Below are 21749 nucleotides of genomic sequence, written 5' to 3' on the forward strand. Positions count from 1 at the left end.
TACCAAGACAGCTGCTGAGGGGGTGAGTATACATAAATAGGGAGCGGTAGGGACATGCCTAGGTGTCCTAGAATAGGAAAGAGCAGCATTACCAAGTTGGAGGATTGCGAATACCACATCTCAAGTGAACTGCATGCAAAGGATCCCAAGGGATTAGGTGGTGGGGAAGGAGGAGATAACGTCTCAGAGAAATCCATCAAAGTGCTCACAATAGATAAAAAGTAGCTTTAAATACTCCTAACCAGATAGCATCAATACCTGCTCCCTAAATTAATGGCAGGGACTTCCCATGTGACTCAGTGGTAAAGAAATCTTTCTGCCAATGCAAGAGATGAGGGTTAATAATTGGGCTGAGAAGAAGCCCTGAAGGGAATGGCAACCCATTCCAGTTCTTGCCTGGGAAATCCCATGGACAGAGGAGCTTGGCAGGCTACAGTCCATGGGGTCACAAAGAGTCAGACACGACCAAGCAGCTGAGCACACACACACACACACGTCATGGCAGCACTCTACTCCTCCTCCTCTCCTCTTGCCAAAATCTCTTTTTCTGAGTAAGTACAGAGAAGGCAGAAAAGGCTGAAGAGTTGCCCTTCCTAACTTGAAGCCCTTCCAGTAGCAGCCAACCACAGTTAGGAGAGAGAAGACACAAATTCACACTGAGATAGACCACTTGGAAAAAATCATATTCTAGGCAAAATCAAAGCACTTGTTAAATAAAGTAATAAGCATGGAAGCATTTTGGTTGTATGACAACAAGATGAAAATGCCCATTCATGGTTCTTAATATATTCCTCTAATTCTTTTTTAACAAATACAAGTACATACCATTTTTATTTTTTAATTTTGCCTTTATCTCTTTTGCCAGTGGATAAGTGGAATTTATGGTGTTTAACCGATCCTTGATTTGAATAAAGACCATTTATACCAGTGATTCAAATGGAACCTTGATCAAAATTTTGAGATTAAGTAGTCGTATCCCCTCTGTTTTCCCTAATTATTGCCTTGGCATTTATCACAGGATATATTTTTTACGGGGGCAAGGCATGAGGGATGATGCCAAGGAAATATAAAATGCTCTAATATATGGGGTTTGGCTTTTATATTTAGTTGGTGATTGGGGAGGTACACACCACTTGTAAAAAGTAAAAGACAAACACAAATAAACCCCACTCTTTTCCTATCTGAAAGTGAAAGTGTCAGTCACTTCCAACTCTTTGGGACCCCACAGATGGTAGCCCACCAGGCTCCTCTGTCCATGGAATTCTTCAGGCAGGAATACTGGAGCGGGTTGCCATTTCCTATTTCAGTGCATCTTCCTGACCAGGGATCAAACCCAGGTCTCCTGCATTGCAGGCAGATTCTTTACCATCTGAGCCACCAGGGAAGCCACCAAATATTTAGACATTGTAGATGTTATACCACCACCACAGTACTTCCTAAAGCCATGAAGCCAAGTTGTCTTCCCAATGCCACCCATCCAAAGGCGCTGATGTCCCACGGAGAAGAGTAGATAAAGCTGCCACCTACCTGCCAGTCAAACATCTCCGCAGAGAATATGAGGCTCCTCCCCCACAAGTCCTCGAGCAGTCACTCCAGTCTCCCCAAGCATCCCAGTTGCTATCTTTCTCTTCATCTGAACGAGTGTTTCTTGAGGTCTGGAAAGTGGAAAGCACAGTAAATTATAGACAAAATGCTAGAGATATCCCAAAGGCTTTCCTAGTTTTTCCAGAGTCTGAGTCTAAGCTGTTCACAAACACTAAAGTTGCCTGAAAGTGCTTTGCTTCAGAGTGGTTACATCAAACACACACGAAAGCTGGGTTTTTTTTAAAAAAATATTTATTTATTTATTTGGCTGCACTGGGTCTTAACTGCTGGTACACGGGATCTTCGATCTTCACTGGGGCATGTGGACTCTTAGTTGTGGCAGGCAGGATCTAGTTCCCTGACCAGGGATTGAACCGGGGCTCACTGCGTTGGGAGCACAGAGTCTTGGCCACTGGGCCACCAAGGGAGTCCCACACATAAGATAGTTTTATATGGAAACTAGAAGCACATGAGTACCTTTCCACTTATGAGGGTTTTATCCAGATGGCTTCCCAGCTCAGTTTTAAATGTGATATTTTATCATTTCAACATTTAAATACATTGGCTAAATATTAAAAATAATATTTATTATTATTAATTTGTTTTATAACTTCATAGCAGGGTCCTAGCTTGTACCTAAGGCATTCTCACCTCCTGAGAGAGGTTCTACCCCAAGAAGGCAAAATAGATAAAGCTTCAGGGTCCAAGAAAATAGAGAAAGTTCAATTATGAATACAGTTGGTTTAATTTGTTTTCTGGACTTGCTACCATTAATTTATATCAATATAGTGTGTGTGTGTGTGTGTATGTATGTGTGTGTCTGTGTGTGTTAGTTGCTCAGTCATGTCTGACTCTTTACAACCCCATGGACTGTAGCCCACCAGGCTCCTCTGTCCATGGGATTCTCCAGGCAAGAATACTGGAATGAGTTGCCATTTCCTCCTCTAGGGGATCTCTCTGCCCCAGGGATCGAACCCAGGTCTTCTACATTTCAGGCAGATTCTTTACTATCTGAACCACCAGGGAAGCCCTTATATCAAGATACGTTAGAGAAAAGAGAACTGGGAGAGTTTAAAAAATTTTAAATATATAGATGGATATAGGCTCAATGGTAAACAATCCATCTGCCAGTGCAGGGAATGTAAGAGACATGGGTTCAATCCCTTGGTCAGGAAGTTACCCTGTAGAAGGAAATGGCAACCCACTCCAGTATTCTTGCCTGGGAAATCCCATGGACACGGGCACCAGGTGGGCTACAGCACATGGGGTGGCAAAGAGTCAGATACAGCTGAGCGACTGAGCACACATACACATAGAAATGAATAGAAGTGATGTGTATTACTTAAATAAAACTACAAAACTTTACAGAGGACTAAAGCAGATGCAAAGAAATGGAGAAACATACCATAGTCCTAAATAGCTGGACTCAGTACTGCAAAACGTTAATTCTCTCCAAATTCATCTATAAATTCATAACAACTCCAGTCAAAATCCCAAAAGGGGGTTTTCTGGACCTTAACAAATGATTCTAAAGTTCAACCAGTGGAGTAAATGTCTACAAGAGCCAAGAAAAAACTGTAAAAGATGGGAAATTAGAAGGAAATTGCCTCAATTAAAAGAGTATAGAACTGGCATAGCAGTAAGCATTCATATCTATTACGTTTTCTTAAGAAGCCCAGAAACAGACCCAAGTATAAGGACATAGTGTAGAACCACAAGCCAGTGTGATGAATGGTTTAAAAGAAAACCATAGATAACTTCTTCACAAGATACACCAAAATTAATTCAGATATATTCCAGAAATCAATATTTTAAATGTGGAAAGTGTAAAATAGTAAAAAAGTTATAGACTAAAAGTCACACAGACTTGATGTAACAAAAATTGTCCTAGATATATCAACCAAGGTAGAATTCCTAAAGGAAAAGACTAACAGATTTAATTACATGAAAATGGAAACACACACAGCATTTTCTATCTCACCTATAGATAACGGGATAAGTATGTGAATATCCAGGCTTCCTAGGTGGCTCAGAGGTAAAGAATTTGCCTCCGAATCCAGGAGACATAAGAGACGCAGGTTCGATCCCTGGCTTAGAAATATCCCCTGGAGTAGGCATGGCAATTCATTCCAACAGTCTTGCCTGGTAAATCCCATAGACAGAGCCTGGCAGGCTACAGTCCATGCAGTTGCAAAGAGTCAGACATGACTTAGTGACTAAACACCACCAACAAATGTGAATATCCACACGAAAATGCAGCAATAAAAGCACAAGCATATGGGCTGGAAGAAAACCACCAAGATGCCTCTAAGGATGGAGGGAACAAGATGAGGAGTGAAGGCTGTTGGGGAAACACATAAAAGGAGTGCCAAAGGAATGTTTGATTCTCCTCCCACCCCCCATAAAAGATCTGACGCAAACATGACAAAACATTCAATTTGATGAAGCCAGGTGGTACTAGAATGGGTGGATTTGACATTTCTCTTTAAAAATTTGGGGGTTAAAGGGGCTTCCCAGGTGGCTCAGTGGTAAAGAATCTGCCTGCAATAAAAATTTGGGGGTTAAAAGGCAATCACTGAATGTCCATAGAAGTTTGCAGAAAACAAACACCCATTTTAGTACCACCTGGCTTCATCAAATTGAATGTTTTGTCATGCTTGCATCAGACCTTTTATGGGAGGGGTGTCCAGAGAAAAGAGTCAGAGATTAATTAAAATGTTAGCAGCTGCTACCTCTAGGTGGAAGGATGCTGAGCAATTTTACTTCTTTTCTATTTGTTTCTCTGCATTTTGTAAAGCCAACACTTTAATGTTTTAATAGAAAACAAGCAAGCAAACAAACAAAACCACATCCTGTTGACATACAGAAAAGCTCAAGTCAGACAGGACTTCAAAAAGTGAGTCCTATGTTAGAGACCAGGAGAGTTTATGCAGGAAACCCTGACATCTAATAAACTGTAGCAAGAGACTCTACTAGATATTACACAGATTTCCTTAAGCCTTTAGGCCAAGTTACCTCATCCAACCAAAAAAATAAATAAAAAATTAAGAGTGGGATCTGCAGAAAGGACCTTCAAATGTGAAATGAAGAAATAATGACTCCTAGCAAGGAGGAGGTTTTCCAATAATTTTTACCCACGTCTCACCTGTCAGTCGGTTTCCTGGCTTCTTACCAAGTCACCTATTTATAGCACAGTAAGCAGCCCTACTAGAGGCAGTATTTCAGCAAAAGTCAAGTGAAAGGAAAGAATAAATATCTGGCAACTGATCAAGTCTGTCATCGGGGATAAGGGCTAATTAAACCCATATTATTTACTGTTCTAATTAGACCACTGTTCAGTTCAATTTTCTACACCAAATGTCACCACACAGAACTGTGTCCTGTCTATAATGTAATATAAAATAAAGTTTTAATTCATTAAAAAATACAATAAGCAGTTTAATACGTTCATCTGGGCTTTTAGGTGGTGAGTTCAAATCATTTTAGGTAAACATTTAAAATATACACAGCTGAAATTGATTTTTCATTTTGTCACTTGATATACTGATAGGTTGAATGTGAAAAGTTGAAAAACATCATCATATATATTTTAAAGTGAAAGTCCAGAGTTCATTGCAATATTGTTTTAATTTGTTTTTATTCCCACTGTCCCATCTGTTCAGTTTAGAGTTTCTTTTCATAACTTCTCCACCTATACATACCAAAAAAAAAGTTTCTTGATTCTAAAATAACTGAAATAGGCAAGTTATAAAGGCAGGTCTTTGGTTTCTCTGATTGAATCAATGACATTATTTTTCCCCTAAGAAAACAGAAAATGACATCTCAAAGGGGTCCTCAAGTTTTTCTCCTCTCTCTGGCCATGAAGACAGTTAGATTTTGCTTTGAAATGCCACTGTTATTTCCTACCAGCCAATCTTCCTGCCCATCTCATCTATCTTCTTTTCCCAAGAGTAGCAATGACATCCCTGTTTTACACCCACTTTTCATCTCTTCCATTTGATGCCAACAGCATGATGATAATAATGATAACACAAACATTTAGAAAAACAAAATCTCTTTGGGAGCTGAACAAAGTGCCACAGGGTCATTTCTGAGCATTTATATTTGTGTGTATTCTTCCTTATAGTGAAAGAGAACTTGCCTCTCTGGAACTTTAAGCCTTCCAGAGCAGTGGATGGTGAGTCTCCATCCTCTGCTACAGAAAAACTCTTCTTGAGATTTCTCAAACCAGCTGGTACCCTCAATTGTCCCGGCTGTCTCAGGAATGTTTCCTCTCTGCATACTCTGCAGCCTCCACATTTTTTATTTTAAAATGTAGCATCCAGAATATAACATTGCTATCTAAGAACAATACAGACTACACAGTATCCCTATTATCCCCGTTTCTTTTGATGAAATCTAAGTTTCCATCTCCCTTTATTCCCTCCCTTTCCCTTCCTCCCTTCCTTCCTCCTTCCCTCCCTTCCTTTCTTTCCCCTTTCTTCCTACCTTTTCCAGTCACATCATCTATTGGATCTCATTATGGAGGCAGTATTGCATAATGGTTAAAAGTTGTATGACTCTGGTTAAAAGTCATAGCCTTCTTAGCCTTTCTAAAACTCATTGAAAAATAGAGATAAATTTACTCCCAACAGTATTTAAATAAAATACCATCTATATAGACTGTATCACACAGCATCTCAGTAAAGGTAATAAGTGACTGTCTCAATCGCTCTCTCACCCAATGTCACTCAGTTGTGTCCTATTCTTTGTGACCCCAAGGGCTGTAGCCTACCAGGCTCCTCTGTCCATAGGATTCTCCAGGCAATAACAGTGGAGTGGGTAGCCATTCCCTTTTCCAGGGGATCTTCCGGACTCAGGGATCGAACTTGGGTCTCCCACATTGCAGACAGATTCTTTACTGTCTGAACCACCAGGGAAGCCAGAATGTCTCAATAAGTATAAGCTAGCTATTGTTCTTCAAAATAATGTCTTTTTTTCTCCAAACAACGACAGGAGAGCCAGCTCTCCCCCATCTTAACTTAGACAAGACTTAACATTAATCGCTACTGAATTTCCTCTTGTTGGTTTTGGCCCAGAATACAAGCCTGCTGAGATCTGTTTGAACCCTGATCCTGTCACCCCATCGACAAGTCACTTTGCTCAGCTTTGCAGTTTCCATGCTCCACCCAAGTCTCTGATAAACATGCTAGAAACAGCTCCCTCATCTTACAGAATTCCACATGCACATTTCTGCTTTTTTACAATAGTAAGCAGACCCTATTGCCAAGTAAGCAGCCAACTAATCAGACTTGGAATCTGTGAACACAGTTTAACATTACAATAAAAATATGAAACAAAAACCAATCACCATCATCAAGCATGAGGAGGCAGAAAGATTGGTGGGGAGGGGAAAAGCCAGCCGTCAGGAGGAATTGAATCAGAGATGCTGGGGTGGGGTGTGTATTCTTGGGCTGCATGTTGGTGGTGAGTCTCCTGAGAGAAGAGATATTTAGCAGCCCCACTTCGGTCAGCTCCAACTCTGAAATCTAGTGACAATAAAGTATGTTTGACTGATATTAGTTCCATATTTGACCTGAGGGTCACCCTGAAGAGGTAACTTCTGTTTGTAAGTTGGGTACCACTATTCCCCATTCCTTCTTCTCAGACATCCACATGAGCTGTCTGAAAAGAGATTAAGTGATTAATTAAATTCCTTGTTATTAACATTTTATAAGGTCAGTTGTTATCTGAATCCTTTGTTGTTGTTGTTGTTGTTCAGTCACTAAGTCGTGTCTGACTCTTTGAGATCCCATGGAATGCAGCATGCCAGGCTTCCCTGTCCTTCACTGTCTCCTAGAGCTTGCTCAAGTTCATGTCCATCGAGTCAATGATGCCATATGCTAACCGTCTCATCCTCTGCCACCCTCTTCTCCTCTTGCCTACAATCTTTCCCAGCATCAGGGTCTTTTCAAATGAGTCAGCTCTTCGCATCAGGTGGCCAGAGTATTGGAGTTTCAGCTTCAGCATCAGTCCTTCCAATGAATATTCAGGGTTGATTTTCATTAGGATTGATTGGTTTGATCTCTTCACTATCCAAGGGTCTCTCAAGAGTCTTCTTCTTCAGCAACAGAATCTGAAACATCAATTCTTTGGCCCTCAGCCTTCTTTATGGACCAACTCTCATATCCACACATGAACCCTATCCATAGACTTTACCCCTAAGTCTAAGTCAACCAACATCATGTCACTCAGCGACCCTGTTCTGGGACAGACTCTGAAATGTGCACAAAGAAAAAGCTGAAGAGTGTTGTCTGTTGTGATCTCTCCATTTTCATTTCTAATTTTGTTAATTTGGTTTTTCTCTCTTTGTTTCTTAATGAGTCTTGCTAATGGTTTGTCAATTTTGTTTATTTTTTCAAAAAACCAGCTTTTAGCTTTGTTGATTTTTGCTATGGTCTCTTTAGTTTCTTTTGCATTTATTTCTGCCCTGATTTTTAAGATTTCTTTCCTTCTGCTAACTCTGGGGTTCTTCATTTCTTCCTTCTCTAATTGCTTTAGGTGTAGAGTTAGGTTATTTAATTGGTTTTTTTCCTGTTTCTTGATGTAAGCCTGTAATGCTATGAACCTTCCCCTTAGCACTGCTTTTACAGTGTCCCATAGGTTTTGGGTTGTTGTGTTTTCATTTTCATTCATTTCTATACATATTTTGATTTCTTTTTTGATTTCTTCTATGATTTGTTGGTTATTCAGAAGCGTGTTATTTAGCCTCCATATGTTTGAAGTTAGGGTTAGAATAAAATACTTAGGAGTATATCTACCTAAAGAAACAAAGGACCTATACATAGAAAACTATAAAACACTGATGAAAGAAATCAAAGAGGACACAAACAGATGGAGAAACATACCGTGTTCATGGATTGGAAGAATTAATATTGTCAAAATGGCTATTCTACCCAAAGCAGTCTATAGATTCAATGCAATCCCTATCAAGCTACCAACGGTATTTTTCACAGAACTAGACCAAAGAATTTCACAATTTGTATGGAAATACAAAAAACCTCGAATAGCCAAAGTAATCTTGAGAAAGAAGAATGGAGCTGGAGGAATCAACCTGCCTGACTTCAGACTCTACTACAAAGCCACAGTCATCAAGACAGTATGGTACTGGCACAAAGACAGAAATATAGATCAATGGAACAGAATAGAAAGCCCAGAGATAAATCCACGAACCTATGGACACCTTCTCTTTGACAAAGGAGGCAAGGATATACAATGGAAAAAAGACAACCTCTTTAACAAGTGGTGCTGGGAAAACTGGTCAACCACTTGTAAAAGAATGAAACTAGAACACTTTCTAACACCATACACAAAAATAAACTCAAAATGGATTAAAGATCTAAATGTAAGACCAGAAACTATAAAACTCCTAGAGGAGAACATAGGCAAAACACTCTCTGACATAAATCAAAGCAAGATCCTCTATGACCCACCTCCCAGAATATTGGAAATAAAAGCAAAACTAAACAAATGGGACCTAATGAAACTTAAAAGCTTTTGCACTACAAAGGAAACTATAAGTAAGGTGAAAAGACAGCCCTCAGATTGGGAGAAAATAATAGCAAATGAAGAAACAGACAAAGGATTAATCTCAAAAATATACAAGCAACTCCTGAAGCTCAATTCCAGAAAAATAAATGACCCAATCAAAAAATGGGCCAAAGAACTAAACAGACATTTCTCCAAAGAAGACATACAGATGGCTAACAAACACATGAAAAGATGCTCAACATCACTCATTATTAGAGAAATGCAAATCAAAACCACAATGAGGTACCATTACACGCCAGCCAGGATGGCTGCTATCCAAAAGTCTACAAGCAATAAATGCTGGAGAGGGTGTGGAGAAAAGGGAACCCTCTTACACTGTTGGTGGGAATGCAAACTAGTACAGCCGCTATGGAAAACAGTGTGGAGATTCCTTAAAAAACTGGACATAGAACTGCCATATGACCCAGCAATCCCACTTCTGGGCATACACACTGAGGAAACCAGATCTGAAAGAGACACGTGCACCCCAATGTTCATCGCAGCACTGTTTATAATAGCCAGGACATGGAAGCAACCTAGATGCCCATCAGCAGATGAATGGATAAGGAAGCTGTGGTACATATACACCATGGAATATTACTCAGCCATTAAAAAGAATTCATTTGAACCAGTCCTAATGAGATGGATGAAGCTGGAGCCCATTATACAGAGTGAAGTAAGCCAGAAAGATAAAGACCATTACAGCATACTGACACATGTATATGGAATTTAGAAAGGTGATAACGATAACCCTATATGCAGAACAGAAAAAGAGACACAGAAATACAGAACAGTCTTTTGAACTTTGTGGGAGAATGTGAGGGTGGGATATTTCAAAAGAACAGCATGTATACTATCTATGGTGAAACAGATCACCAGCCCAGGAGGGATGCACGAGACAAGTGCTCCGGCCTGGTGCACTGGGAAGACCCGGAGGAATCGGGTGGAGAGGGAGGTGGGAGGGGGGATCGGGATTGGGAATACATGTAAATCCATGGCTGATTCATATCAATGTATGACAAAACCCACTGGAAAAAAATAATAATAATAAAAAAAAAAAAGAAAAAAAAAGAAAAAGCTGAAGAATCGTCCTGCACAAAGCAGCTACCATGTTTGTACAGAGTGAGCATCCTTGTCATAGTTGGTGTTGCCATTTTAATTGCTAAGTTGTGTCCACCTCTTTGCAACCCCATGGACTGTAGCCTGCCAGGCTCCTCTGTCCATGGGATTCTCCATGCAAGAATACTAGGGTGGGTTGCCATTTTCCTTTCCAGGGGGTCTTCCCAGGTCAGGGACTGAACCCATGTCTCCCACATTGGCAGGTGGATTCTTTACCACTGAGTCATCAGGGAGGCCCATCCTTGCCAATACTTTCCCTATATTGCTTCTAACATTCTCAACAAACCCTTGAGGTGGATATTACCAATCTTCATTTTATAGATGTACAACGGTAGCTTCCAGAACCATATGCTCAAGATGTGGGGGAGCCCACACAGAACTCCTTCCTGCCTGACCCAGATGAAGCCTGCTTCTGTTCCCAGATTCTCCTTGCCTGCCCTTCTGGACCAGGAATCCAATCAAAAGCAGCAGCAACTTATCACCATTCCCAGTCGGCATTTCACATCTTGGATCGAACAGATCTGCTGCTGAGATTCACTTGACCACAACATTCCTTCCATATCTCAATGAAGTCTTTTTGCTTTTCTCCCCCTCTCTATGTTGTAAGCCTATTAAAAAAACAGAGACATCACTTTGCAGACAAAGGTCCATATAGTCAAAGCTTTGGTTTTTCTAGTAGTCCTGTACGGATGTGAGAGTTGGACCATAAAAAGGGCTTAACAATGAAATGGACAAATTCTTAGAAAAGTATAACTTTCCAAAACTGAACCAGGAAGAAATAGAAGATCTTAACAGACCCATCACAAGCACGGAAATTGAAACTGTAATCAGAAATCTTCCAGCAAACAAAAACCCAGGACCAGATGGCTTCACAGCTGAATTCTACCAAAAATTTAGAGAAGAGCTAACACCTATCTTACTCAAACTCTTCCAGAAAATTGCAGACGAAGGTAAACTTCCAAACTCATTCTATGAGGCCACCATCACCCTAATTCCAAAACCAGACAAAGATGCCACAAAAAAAGAAAACTATAGGCCAATATCACTGATGAACATAGAGGCAAAAATCCTTAACAAAATTCTAGCAAACAGAATCCAACAACATATTAAAAAGATCATACATCATGACCAAGTTGGCTTTATCCCAGGAATGCAAGGATTCTTTAATATCCGCAAATCAATCAATGTAATACACCACATTAACAAATTGAAAGATAAAAACTATATGATTATCTCAATAGATGCAGAAAAAGCCTTTGACAAAATTCAACATCCATTTATGATAAAAACTCTTCAGAAAGCAGGAATAGAAGGAACATACCTCAACATAATAAAAGCTATCTATGACAAACCCACAGCAAACATTATCCTCAATAGTGAAAAATTGAAAGCATTTCCCCTAAAATCAGGAACAAGACAAGGGTGCCCACTCTCACCACTACTATTCAACATAGTTTTGGAAGTTTTGGCCATAGCAATTAGAGCAGAAAAAGAAATAAAAGGAATCCAGATAGGAAAAGAAGAAGTGAAACTCTCACTGTTTGCAGATGACATGATCCTCTACATAGAAAAACCCTAAAGACTCTACCAGAAAATTACTAGAGCTAATCAATGAATATAGTAAAGTTGCAGGATATAAAATTAACACACAGAAATCCCTTGCACTACTACTTACACTAACAATGAGAAAACAGAAAGAGAAATTAAGGAAACAATACCATTCACCATTGCAACAAAAAGAATAAAATACTTAGGAGCATATTTACCTAAAGAAACAAAAGACCTATACATAGAAAACTATAAAACACTGATGAAAGACATCAAAGAGGACACAAATAGATGGAGAAATATACCGTGTTCATGGATTGGAAGAATTAATATTGTGAAAATGAGTATACTACTCAAAGCAATCTATAGATTCAATGCAATCCCTATCAAGCTACCAATGGTATTCTTCAGAGAACAAGAACAAATAATTTCACAATTTGTATGGAAATACAAAAAACCTCGAATAGCCAAAGCAATCTTGAGAGGAAGAATGGAACTGGAGGAATCAACCTGCCTGACTTCAGGCTCTACTACAAAGCCACAGTCATCAAGACAGTATGGTACTGGCACAAAGATAGAAATATAGATCAATGGAACAAAATAGAAAGCCCAGAGATAAATCCACATACCTGTGGACAACTTATCTTCGACAAAGGAGACAAGAATATACAATGGAAAAAAGACAACCTCTTTAACAAGTGGTGCTGGGAAAACTGGTCAACCACTTGTAAAAGAATGAAACTAGAACACTTTCTAACACCATACACAAAAATAAACTCAAAATCGATTAAAGATCTACATGTAAGACCAGAAACTATAAAACTCCTAGAGGAGAACATAGGCAAAACACTCTCCGCACAGCAAGATCCTCTATGACCCACCTCCCAGAATATTGGAAATAAAAGCAAAAATAAACAAATGGGACCTAATGAAACTTAAAAGCTTTTGCACAACAAAGGAAACTATAAGCAAGGTGAAAAGACAGCCTTCAGAATGGGAGAAAATAATAACAAATGAAGAAACAGACAAAGGATTAATCTCAAAAATATACAAGCAACTCCTGCAGCTCAATTCCAGAAAAATAAATGACCCAATCAAAAAATGGGCCAAAGAACTAAACAGACATTTCTCCAAAGAAGACATACAGATGGCTAACAAACACATGAAAAGATGCTCAACATCACTCATTATCAGAGAAATGCAAATCAAAACCACAATGAGGTACCATTACATGCCAGTCAGAATGGCTGCTATCCAAAAGTCTACAAGCAATAAATGCTGGAGAGGGTGTGGAGAAAAAGGAACCCTCTTACACTGTTGGTGGGAATGCAAACTAGTACAGCCGCTATGGAGAACAGTGTGAAGATTCCTTAAAAAACTGGAAATAGAACTGCCATATGACCCAGCAATCCCACTCCTGGGCATACACACTGAGGAAACCAGATATGAAAGAGACACGTGTACCCCAATGTTCATGGCAGCAGTGTTTATTATAGCCAGGACATGGAAGCAACCTAGATGCCCATCAGCAGATGAATGGATAAGAAAGCTGTGGTACATATACACAATGGAATATTAATCAGCCATTAAAAAGAATTCATTTAAATCAGTTCTAATGAGGTGGATGAAACTGGAGCCCATTATACAGAGTGAAGTAAGCCAGAAAGAAAAACACCAATACAGTATACTAACGCATATATATGGAATTTAGAAAGATGGGAACGATAACCCTATATGCAAGACAGAAAAAGAGACATAGATGTATAGAACAGACTTTTGGACTCTATGGGAGAAGGTGAGGGTGGGATGATCTGAGAGAATAGTATTGAAACATGTATATTATCAAGTGTGAAACAGATCGCCAGTCCAGGTTGGATGCAAGAAACAAGAGCTCGGGGCTGGTGCACTGGGATGACCCAGAGGGATGGGATGGGGAGGGAGGCGGGAGGGGGGTTCAGGATGGGGAACACATGTAAATCCATGGCTGATTCATGTCAATGTATGGCAAAAACCACTACAATATTGTAAAGTAATTAGCCTCCAACCAATAAAAATAAAGGAAAAAAAAAGGCTGAGTATCAAAGAATTGATGCTTTCAAATTGTGGTGCTGGAGAAGACTCTTGAGAGTCCCTTGGACTGCAAGAAGATCAGACCAGTCAACCTAAAGGAAATCAACCCTGAATATTTATTGGAAGGACTGATGCTGAAGCTAAAGCTCCAATACTTCGGCCACCTGATGCAAAGAACTGACTCACTGGAAAAGGTCCTGATGCTGGGAAAAATTGAAAGCAAAAGAAGAGGGTGACAGAGGATGAGATGGTTAGATGGCATCACTGACTTGATGGACATGAATCTGAGCAAACTGCAGGAGATAGTGAAGGACAGGGAATCCTGGCGTGCTGCAGTCCATGGGGTCACAAGGAGTCGGACACAACTTAGCAACTGAACAACACAACATGTTGCAAGCAGAGCTCCACTTAGGTTTTTCCAAAATATTTGATTTTATCTAAATTATTCCATGAGAAAAGCCTGCCTTCTTTAACTTTTTATTTTGTATTGGAGTATAGCTGATTAACAATGTTGTGATAGTTTAAGGTGGACAGTGAAGGGACTCAGCTATACATATATATGTATCCATTCTCCCCTGAACTCCCCTCCCATCCAGGCTGCCACATAACACTAAGCAGAGTTCCCTGTGCTATAGAGTAGGTCCTTGCTGGTTATCCACTTTAAACACAGCAGTGTGTACATGTCCATCCCAAATGCCCTAACGATCCTTTCCCCCAATCCCTCCCCCCGGCAACCAGAAGTTTGTTCTCTAAGTCTGTGAGTCTCTTTCTGTTTTAAAGTTCATTTGTAGCATTTCTTAGGAATATTCTTGACCAATGTTCACAGGCCAAGATGCATTTGTTAATTTTCTCATACAAACATATACCAAGGGCTTGCAGTGTTCAAGGTTCAGTGAGGATGAGGCTCAGGTCCTCAAGACAGTAGCAGGTGAGAGAGCCTAAAGGATCAGAATCAGCCCTCGCTCACTGAGAGCCATAGACACAAGGGACCAGAGCAAGTAGATGCTGAAACAGAAACAATTTCCACCTTGGTTACTTTCCAGTTTGTTGTTCAGTCACTCAGTGGTGTCTGAGTCTTTGCAGCCCCATGGAATATAACCTGCCAGGCTCCTCTGTCCATGGGATTTCCCAGGCAAGAATACTGCAGTGGGTTGCCATTTCCTTCTCCAGAGAATACACTAATTCTGCTGGGAGCACTGGGCTAACCCTCCAATGTCCCCATCAACTTCTCTCATGTAGTGGAATTGCAAGTATGTTCTTATTTTTGACTCAAATATATTTTCTAATTGTAATGGAATTACAACACTTTCTACTTTCTTCCTTTTGCTCATTTATATCTCCCAGTTTTATACAATGAACATGTATACTTTATGCAATAAAACACCCAATAATAGTTCTTTTTCTTAAGGGGGAATAAAAACACTAAAAGGCACCCTGTGAAAACACATCCAGAGATGCAACATGTTGTACTGTTTGGTTAAAACTATCAAGCTTCAAGATCTTTTAGGAAACTCTATTTTCCTAAGTAAAGTTCTACCTAGGGAATATTCTGGAAGAAAAATTTTAAAACAGATACTGTTTACTCATTATATAATAGGACCAGTTTTAAAGCCAAGAATATTGTAGGAATAAGTGTACTTACAATCTCATAAAGGCTTGAGGACTTCTTGCCTTCCTTGCATCCCCATGCATAAATCAAATCATAAAATATTTCCCTGACAAGTTCTTAAATCTGTGACTTATAATGAATAGTACAGTTCAACTAGTCTTACAAAAACGTTAGTAATTAAACACAGATTTCACATATAAGGTCACTTATTGCAAATGCTACATTAACAACTCCATATTAAAAACAACTCAAAATAAAATAGGTTCCACTGGCATACAACTGCCCAGACATCAAGTAAATGTTCATTCCAGTGTTACCACAAAGGTTATTTTAGGAGATGACAAACAGCTCAGATTTTTGTTAACAGTAAATACAGTCTTCCAGGTCAATACTACCTTGAGATCTTTAACAACAATTTCTTAATATGAATTGGGTAAATGATGTAAAATGTCACTCAAGCTGTCACAGTGATTCAATAATTCAGTTCATCTAGAATACCTAAAATACCAACATATTGAAAGCTGTATGCTAGGCATATGCCTCTGTCTTCTCGGTTCATTCTACACTCCACTGGGAGGTACATATATCCACAGGTCATTACCATGATGGTCAGTGACCACTAGGATTTGGTCCCCCCTTTCCTAATCAATGTGTTACCTATTATTTTGTTGTTGTTCTTCAGTTGCCAAGTTGTGTCTGACTCTTTGCTACCCCATAGACTAGCTCTCCAGGCTCCTTTGTCCATGGGATTTCCCAGGCAAGAATACTGGAGTGGGTTGCCATCTCCTTCTCCAAGGGATCTTCCCAATTCAGGGATCGAACTCATGTCTCCTGCATTGGTAGGTGGATTCTTTACCACTGCACCACCAGGGAAGCCCACCTACCTTCTGAAAACTGAAAACCCTTCACTGATTCCTTGGGACAACTGTTCTCTACCTCCAGACTCTCCATGACCTGCTCTATCTCATCCTTCAGCTCTAGTTCCTGCAGATTAGACTCATACCACATCCTATATTCCAAGCACACCATATTTCCCATGATTGCCCAAACACATTCGTCATGTCCTGCTTCCTTTTGCAAACCCCCCCAAAAACACCAAGACACTCCTCTTGGAGCAGTTCTATTTGCAGGTGACCAGTAAGTGAAGATCTAGGACCAACCAGCCCTCTTTCCCTAAAGCTGAGGTCAGTATAGTTTGGGAGAGCTTCTGAGCAAGCCTCTTGCTTCTGGATTTTTCCTGCCATCCCATCACTACCTAGGAGGCTGGCCTCAGGTCTGGGATTCCTCACCTCACTGAGTCTCCTTCCCTAGTTAGCCAGGTTATGTACTCCAGTCACTGTCACTATCAACTTCCTGGTATAGAATATACTTCCTGCATCAATATATATACTTCCTGCATCAATATATATATACTTCCTGCATCAATAGGTTGATGCAGCCTGTTGTTCCAGTCAATCCTAAAGGAAATCAACCCTGAATATTCATTGGGAGGAACTATGCGAAGCTGAACCTCCAGTACTTTGGCCACCTGATGCAAAGAGCTGACTCACTGGAAAAGACCATGATGCTGGGAAAAATTGAGGGCAAGAGAAGTGGGCGACAGAGGATGAGATGGTTGGATGGCATCACTGACTCAATGGATATGAGTTTGAGAAAACTCTTGGAGACAGTGAAGGACAGAGAAGGACAGGGAAGCCTGGCATGCTGTAGCCCATGGGGTCGCAAAGAGTAGGACACGACTGAGTGACTGAACAACAACAATTATTCTAGTAAAAGAAAAAATCTCCAACAAATACCATGAAGAGGTCCCAAATCATGGCAACCATAGCTTCTCTGTGTCAGAATGAAGGAAAACCAACTAAACACTTCCAGACTTCTGAGAGTGAGGCAGGCCTTTCATATACAGCAAGTTATTCCAGCATGTTAGGTGGAAGAACTAGGTCCCAGCGGGAAAGAGGGCAGATTCAGATGGGGATAATTTGAGAAGTGATTTATTTTTTATACACACTTTATTTTAAAAACTGATTTATTTGGCTGCCTGGTCTTAGTTGCAGCATGTGGGATCTAGTTCCCTGTTGTTTTGTTGTTCGGTTGCTAAGCTGTGTCCAACTCTTTGTGACCCCATAGACTGTAGCCTGCCAGGATCCTCTGTCCATGGGATTTCCCAGGGAAGAATACTGGAGCAGGCGCCATTCCCTTATCCAGGGGATCTTCCCGACCCAAGTATCGAACCCATGTCTCCTGCATGACCAGGGATTAAACCCAGGGTCCCCTGCATCAGCAACATGGAGTTTTAGCCATTGGACAACCAGGGAAGTCCACTGAGGAGCATTTTAAAAACACACTTTACATACAGCATAAATTAACACGACATTATATATCAGCTGTACTCCAATCAATGAAAGAAAAGCTTACACACAATCTACTCAGATGAGGACAAGGTATAGGGAAACCTCAGGGCTGATACAGCACCCCGTAAGACAATTCACATTATCTTCCTGGGCCGTGCTTGCAAGATGGGGTAAAGGCAGGCAGGGGCTACATGTAAAGGGCTGGTTGATAGAAACTAAGGCCTTTGCTCAAGAATTACAGGGGACTTCCCTGGCAGTCCAGTGGTTGAGACTTCACCTTCCCGTGCAGGGGAATGCAGGTTCAATTCCCGGTGAGGGAACTAAGATCCCACATGCCTCACAGCCCAAAAACCAAAACATAAAACAGAAGCAATACTATAACAAATTCAATAAAGACTTTAAAAATGGTCCTCATCATAAAAAAAAAAATCTTGGAAAAAAAAAAGAAAAAGAATTACAGCCCACAGCAACCTCATAAATGAGAGCTGGGCAAACAAATACACTTCTCTCCGCCCTCGATCCACTCCTCTGCAGTGCTCACTACTGGCCAAAGCCAACCAGGAGCCAGAGGGCCTGGGGAGACCACTGATGCAGTCCACACAGGTCAGCCTCCCAGGGTGGGCGGGGTATGCAGCACAGGGTGGGGAGCAATGAAGAATGAATCTGGAGGGCAAAGGGAAGCTTTCCAGCCCAGTAATTTATTGACTCACTGGAATATTTTTAAGCAGAGGAGTGACTTCGGTAAATTGTATTTTGGAAAAATTACTCTGGCAGGATTGTGGGGAAGGACTGAGGGAGGAGAGCCTCACTTAAGTGCAGAGCTGAAAGGGCCACTGCATAGAGCAGACAGGAAACAAGAGCCCAGGCTAGACACCACCAGTGTCTGAAAGAGGAGGGCGTAGATGTGAGGGGCTTTGTTGTTGTTTGTTCAGTTTTTTTCATTGAGACAGAATTGACATATTAACATTACATTAGTTTCAGGTGTACAACATTGTTGTCATTGTTCAGTTGCTCAGTTGTGTCTGACTCTTTGTGATCCCATGGACTGCAGCATGCCAGGCTTCCCTATCCTCCACTTGCTTGCTGCAGCTTGCTTAAGTGCATGTTCATTGAGTCAGTGATGCTCATCCTCTCATCCGTCTCATCCTCTCATCCTCTGCTGCCCCGTCTCCTTTTGCCTTCAGTCTTTCCCAGCACCAGGGTCTTTTCCAATGAGTCGGCTCTTTGTATTAGCAGACAAAGTATCAGAGCTTCAAATTTAGCATAGTACAACATCAGTTCAGTTCAGTTCAGTCACTCAGTCATGTCCGACTCTTTGCGACCCCATGAACCACAGCACGCCAGGCCTCCCTGTCCATCACCAACTCCTGGAGTTTACCCAAACCCATGTCCATTGAGTTGGTGATGCCATCTAACCATCTCATCCTCTGTTGTCCCCTTCTCCTCCTGCCTTCAATCTTTCCAATGATTCGTTATTTGTACACATTGAGAAATGATCAACATAAGTCTAGTTAACATCCATAAACATATATAGTTGTAATTTTTTTTTCTTGTGAGAAAAACTTTTTTCTCAATTTAATTAATTTGGTTATTTTTGGCTCCACTGGGTCTTCATTGCTGCATATAGGCTTTCTCTAGTTGCAGAGAGAAGGTATTACTCTTCATTTCAGTGTGCAGGCTTCTCTCTTGTGGTAGAGCACAGGCTCCAGGGCACATGAGCCCTAGTACTTGTGGCACATGGGTTTAGCTGCGCCACTGCACCTGAAATCTTCCTAGACCAGGAATCAAACCCATGTCTCCTGCATTGGCAGGTGGATTCTTAACCACTGGACCATCAGGGAAGTCCAGGAATACTTTTAAGATCTATTCTTTCCGACATGAAGTTTTAGGGAGCTAGAACGGTGAAGGGGATCAAACCTGTGTCTCCTGCATTGGGAGGCAAATTCTTAACCACTGGACCATCAGGGAAGTCCAGGAAAACTTTTAAGATTTGTTCTTATAGACATGAAGTTTCTTATAGATATAAAGAGCTAGAACCAACAGGACCTGGTAGTTGACCAGATGCAGGGAGAAAGGAGACCCTAGGATGACTCTTGGGCTTCCAGATGAAATGACTTGTGGGAGATGCTCATCTCATTCAGCTTCAAAAGCATCCTCAATGCCATCCCTGAGGTGAGATGCTCAGAGACGTTGGGTACTGAATTCCAGCAGTGCCTAGATTACAGCTAAGATAAAGGGAGCAAATTGGTGGTCCCAGGAGGAATCTGGCCTGTGGGTCTGATTCATCTAACTATAATTGTGTAGTTTACCACCAAAAAAGGAATTATTCATAATGTTTAAAAATATGGAGATTTCACATAAAAATCTAGATTTCTGACTTCTCAGGAGAAGGAAAGAGAAAATCAGTATAGGACTTACATCCAACATGGTAATAATTCAAACAAAGCATGGCCACAGAGTTTGTAAGGGGCATGTGCCCTCTAATTTGCCCCCATTCAGCCACTACGAGGATTCACACTATGTGCCTTATCCCCAGGGTTGCAACTGGGAGTTTGCCAATAATGAATGACTGTCGTTGTGAAGGTAATCAGTTGACATGTGTGTTTGTAACTGATGTCAGATTGTTCAGTCTTGCTACAGAACATGTTTTAGTGAGTAAAAAATATACACACAAATTACTTAAAAATGGGCTTCCCAGATGGTGATGCTGGTAAAGAATCCGCCTGCCAATGCACACAGGAGACACAGGTTTGATCCCGTCAGGAATATCCCCTTGGAGATGGAAACGGCAACCCACTCCAGTATTCTTGCCTGGAGAATTCCATCAATAGAGGAGTCTGGTGGGCCACAGTCATGGGACCTCAAAGAGTCGGACATGACTGAGCACAACTTAAAAGAAGAATGCTTTGTTGTCTTCATTGGAGACTGAGTCCAGCAATGTGCTCACAGAAGTAGAGTTTAAGAAGTTATTCCATGGTGCTTAATGTCTAAACTCTACTCTCCTTAAATCCCTGGGCTTTGTCTCTGGGGTATTTCACTAATATAACGTATTAGTGTATTTAAGAAACTCAAATAAAAATTCCCAATGTGCAGACAAATCATATTCTGGAATTCACCTGTGTTATCACTAACACAGGACATCATAGTCCCCAGAGAGCCCATACCAGGAATTACACAGACCACCTCCCCACCACACCCCTACACAATCCCATATTAAGGATGAGAACATCTAGGCTATTTTTTCCATGAGTGCAATGTTCCTGGCCACTACACAAGTCAAAAAACAATCATAACCTCCTTCTGTAGCAAGAGATATAAATATAAGTGACCCCATACAATAGGGTTTGGTTTAGTTTTGACTGTATTTTTGGTTAAAAAGAAATTTCTAAATACAAAGCTACTTTATATGAAGAAAGAGTTGATAGATATTATTGATAATACTTTGGTAAGTTGGGGGAGAGTGGATACATGTCTATGTATGGCGGAGTCCCTTTGCTGCTCACCTGAAACTGTCACAATATTGTTAATTGGTTATACCCTAATACAAAATGTTTTTGGTGTTAAAAACAAATAAATAGAAATAATTTTTTTAAAAAAAGATTCTTGAAGGGGAAGAAATAAGATAATATTTTGGTGAGTCATCCTGAAGCACATACAGCACAACAACAGGTAAGACTGAATAGAAAGGAAAACCAAAGGTTGCCAAATATAAAAGTCTGATGGAGAGTAATGGCGGGCTAGGTGACCAACTATCCCACGGAGAACAACTAGAAAAGCAAAAATGTCCTCCATACATGAAATCAAGACATTTTCAGACAAACAAAAATAAGAGAGAATTCACCATTGGCAGACCAGTCCTGAAGAAAATATGAAAAAGTGTTTTTAGAGGACTTCCCTGG

General features: G+C 40.6%; 1 protein-coding gene across 1 annotated transcript in view; it reads right to left on the reverse strand.

The window, feature by feature from the left end:
- ADAMTSL3 (ADAMTS like 3) overlaps positions 1 to 21749 on the reverse strand; it is a 371458-nt gene that overhangs the window by 249956 nt on the left and 99753 nt on the right. Inside the window, exon 3 of the mRNA XM_061158827.1 lies at positions 1528 to 1655. Within this exon, the coding sequence (XP_061014810.1) occupies positions 1528 to 1655 (128 nt within the window). The remainder of the gene's footprint in view (positions 1 to 1527; positions 1656 to 21749) is intronic.

This window comes from Dama dama, chromosome 13 (assembly GCF_033118175.1).
Source record: "Dama dama isolate Ldn47 chromosome 13, ASM3311817v1, whole genome shotgun sequence".
Taxonomy (NCBI): Eukaryota; Metazoa; Chordata; class Mammalia; order Artiodactyla; family Cervidae; genus Dama; species Dama dama.